The sequence below is a fragment of the Coptis chinensis genome, chromosome 6 (genome assembly GCF_015680905.1).
Source record: "Coptis chinensis isolate HL-2020 chromosome 6, ASM1568090v1, whole genome shotgun sequence".
Lineage (NCBI taxonomy): Eukaryota > Viridiplantae > Streptophyta > Magnoliopsida > Ranunculales > Ranunculaceae > Coptis > Coptis chinensis.
Genome location: NC_141461.1, coordinates 59,661,273 through 59,663,784, shown reverse-complemented (window position 1 = coordinate 59,663,784; position 2,512 = coordinate 59,661,273). Strand labels below are relative to the sequence as shown.

General features: G+C 43.4%; 1 protein-coding gene across 1 annotated transcript; it reads left to right on the top strand.

Moving 5' to 3' along the window:
• Positions 1-328: 328 nt before the first annotated feature.
• LOC147493779 (uncharacterized) lies at positions 329-1,628 on the top strand. Its single transcript, XM_086567937.1, has 3 exons — positions 329-414; positions 1,140-1,368; positions 1,449-1,628. The coding sequence occupies exons 1-3, from the start codon at positions 329-331 to the stop codon at positions 1,626-1,628; spliced, it is 495 nt and encodes a 164-aa protein (XP_086424063.1).
• Positions 1,629-2,512: the final 884 nt, after the last annotated feature.

The window sequence follows — 2,512 nt, the reverse complement described above, 5'->3', positions numbered from 1 at the left end:
TAGAGCAGGGGGGGATGAGCCTCCATGGACATGAGATCTGAATCAAGCCTAGGGACAAACTGAGTTGCCCTTCATCAGACTCCACTCCAAAGCATAGACAACAAGGGGATGAGCCCTCCATGGACATGAGATCCGAATCGAGCTTGGGGGCAAACTGAGTTGCCCCTCAACAGACTCCACTCCTGAGTAGAGACAGTGGGGGGGGGGGGATGAGCCCTCCGCGAGTCAGAGTTCCAAATTGCAATTGGGAGTAAGCAACATATCCAGAGGGAACTATACTATTGAGTTTTGCAAAAGAGAAATAGAGAGGATGAGACCCTTCACGGACATGACGTTGAGTTCTAAGAGTAAGTGCAAAAGGGATGAGACCCTTCGCGGATACAATGTTGAGTTCTATGAAAGAGAAGCGAAAGGGTGAGACACTTCACGGACATGGGAGTGAGATCTAGGAAGGAAAACTTATGGATGGGCTGAGACACGTCGCAAACATAGTAGTGATGAAGGAAGAGCAAGACGAGCGGAGGATTATAATACAATTCACGGACAACAAAGTTGCAGAATCAAGAAAGATGAGAGTGTAAAGTTCAAGAGTACGCAGACGAAGAGAATAGGGACTGAGTACTTTACAGACATACGGTCCAGTAGCAGAGTATACGGATATGAAACGTCCCGAGGAAAAGAAGGCTGCATATTGTCTCAGGATACTGCGGATGTATAGAGTTCAAAAAGAGAGACAAGGAAGTTCAAGGACTTCTCGGGTTCACCGTCATCATCACTGCCGAACCCGAGAGGGGCCAAATATATTAGCCATATTCATGGAGGACCATAGTATGTATTGGGCCCAGAGAATAGGCCCAAAACCATACTAGGCCCCAAGAAGTAAACCTAAAGAGGGAGATATAAAAGGAAAGGGGGGAGGCAGCTAGGGGAGGAGGAGAAAAAGAGAAAGGGGAGGTGAACTATGGTGTCTTGATCCCGAAATAGGCACGTAGGCAACCTAATGGGTGCAGCCGATCCAAAATAGAGCTGGAATACGAGTAAAGATATAAGTCGCGGTAACTGGGTGCGACAAATGGTGCCGTCTATGGGGAATTCGAACAAAAGGTTGCACTGATCCACCAGCGATCTCGACCTCATAGCCCATTACCTACTCTTTTCCCTGATTCTTTCAAATCCAACAAATCTCAAATCGGAAAGACTCAGATTACTGTTATTGAAGGTGGATCTAATGGTGACGTGTTGATTTTTCCCGATATGGTTAAATATAAGAGTTTGAGTACTGAAGAAGTTGATAAGTTTGTGAAAAAAGTGCTGGTTAATAAGAAAACATGGTCGAAACAATTGCCGGAGGAGTTGAGTGGTTTTCATGTGTTAATTTGTTTGTGCTCCTGCTAGTCGCGATAAGAGATGTGGTGTTTGTGGACCAGTGTTAATTGATAAACTTAAAGAGGAAATTGGGTTGCGTGGACTTAAGGGTGAAGTATTTGTTTGTTTGTGCTCCTGCTAGTCGCTATAAGAGATGTGGTGTTTGTGGACCTGTGTTAGTTGATAAACTTAAAGAGGAAATTGTGTACCGTGGACTTAAGGGTGTAGTATTTGTTAGACCTTGTTCTCATGTTAGTTGGTAGTTGATGTTGGGTGGTGGTGCTCCGACCAGATCTGGTGGTCAGTGGAAAGATGGGTAGAGAAGATGGGGAAATAGGTCGGTCTGGACCTATTTCAGATCTTGGCGAAATGGGCTTATTTGGAGGTTGTTGGGCGTCTTAGCTATTTGGGCTATGTAGTAGTGTGTGGACTTTTGGAGTGTGGGGGATGGCGTAGTGTGGGAACTGGGGGTGCAAGAAATGGGCATTGGTGGACTAGTAGGGGGTGGGCAGTGATAGTGGGATAGGTGTACCACCTTGGGTTTGTGCGGGGATGTTAAAAAGGGGTTTGACAATCACGCCGAGTATGGCCAGAATGGTGACGGGTCTAGCATGAGTCGGAATAGAAGATTCGTTCCACTCCTAGTTCTTTAGCATTCAAGTTTCCTACGACTATCAATCCTACCAAAGTCAATGAGAGAATTACGAATTATACTACGAAATGCTACGGAATACTAAGGTTTGAATCTAGAATAAGAATTAAGGGGGAATTGAATCCACCTTGAATCCAACTTAAGAACTAGCATAGATTGTTATAATCCAATTCTCACGTTCTTATGGTAAGAATTGGTCGTTGTAATCCCTAATTATACATGACATCTCTACCAATTTATAACTAGCATGTGAGGACGTCCACCCATTCTCATGGCAAATCAACGACCTTCTAGAGTGGAATAAACTCTTACAACGATTCTAAGCTAACAACATCAAGTTTTCATCAAGGCTTCATCAAACCCCCGTAATGGTGGTTTAGCCTCGATTCATTAAACTATCATTTTCAAATGAAATTGAATAAGACATAATATAAAAATTCTACCTTTATTGAATTTAACTAAACAATAACTAAAATCTAAATTAACAACTAAGAA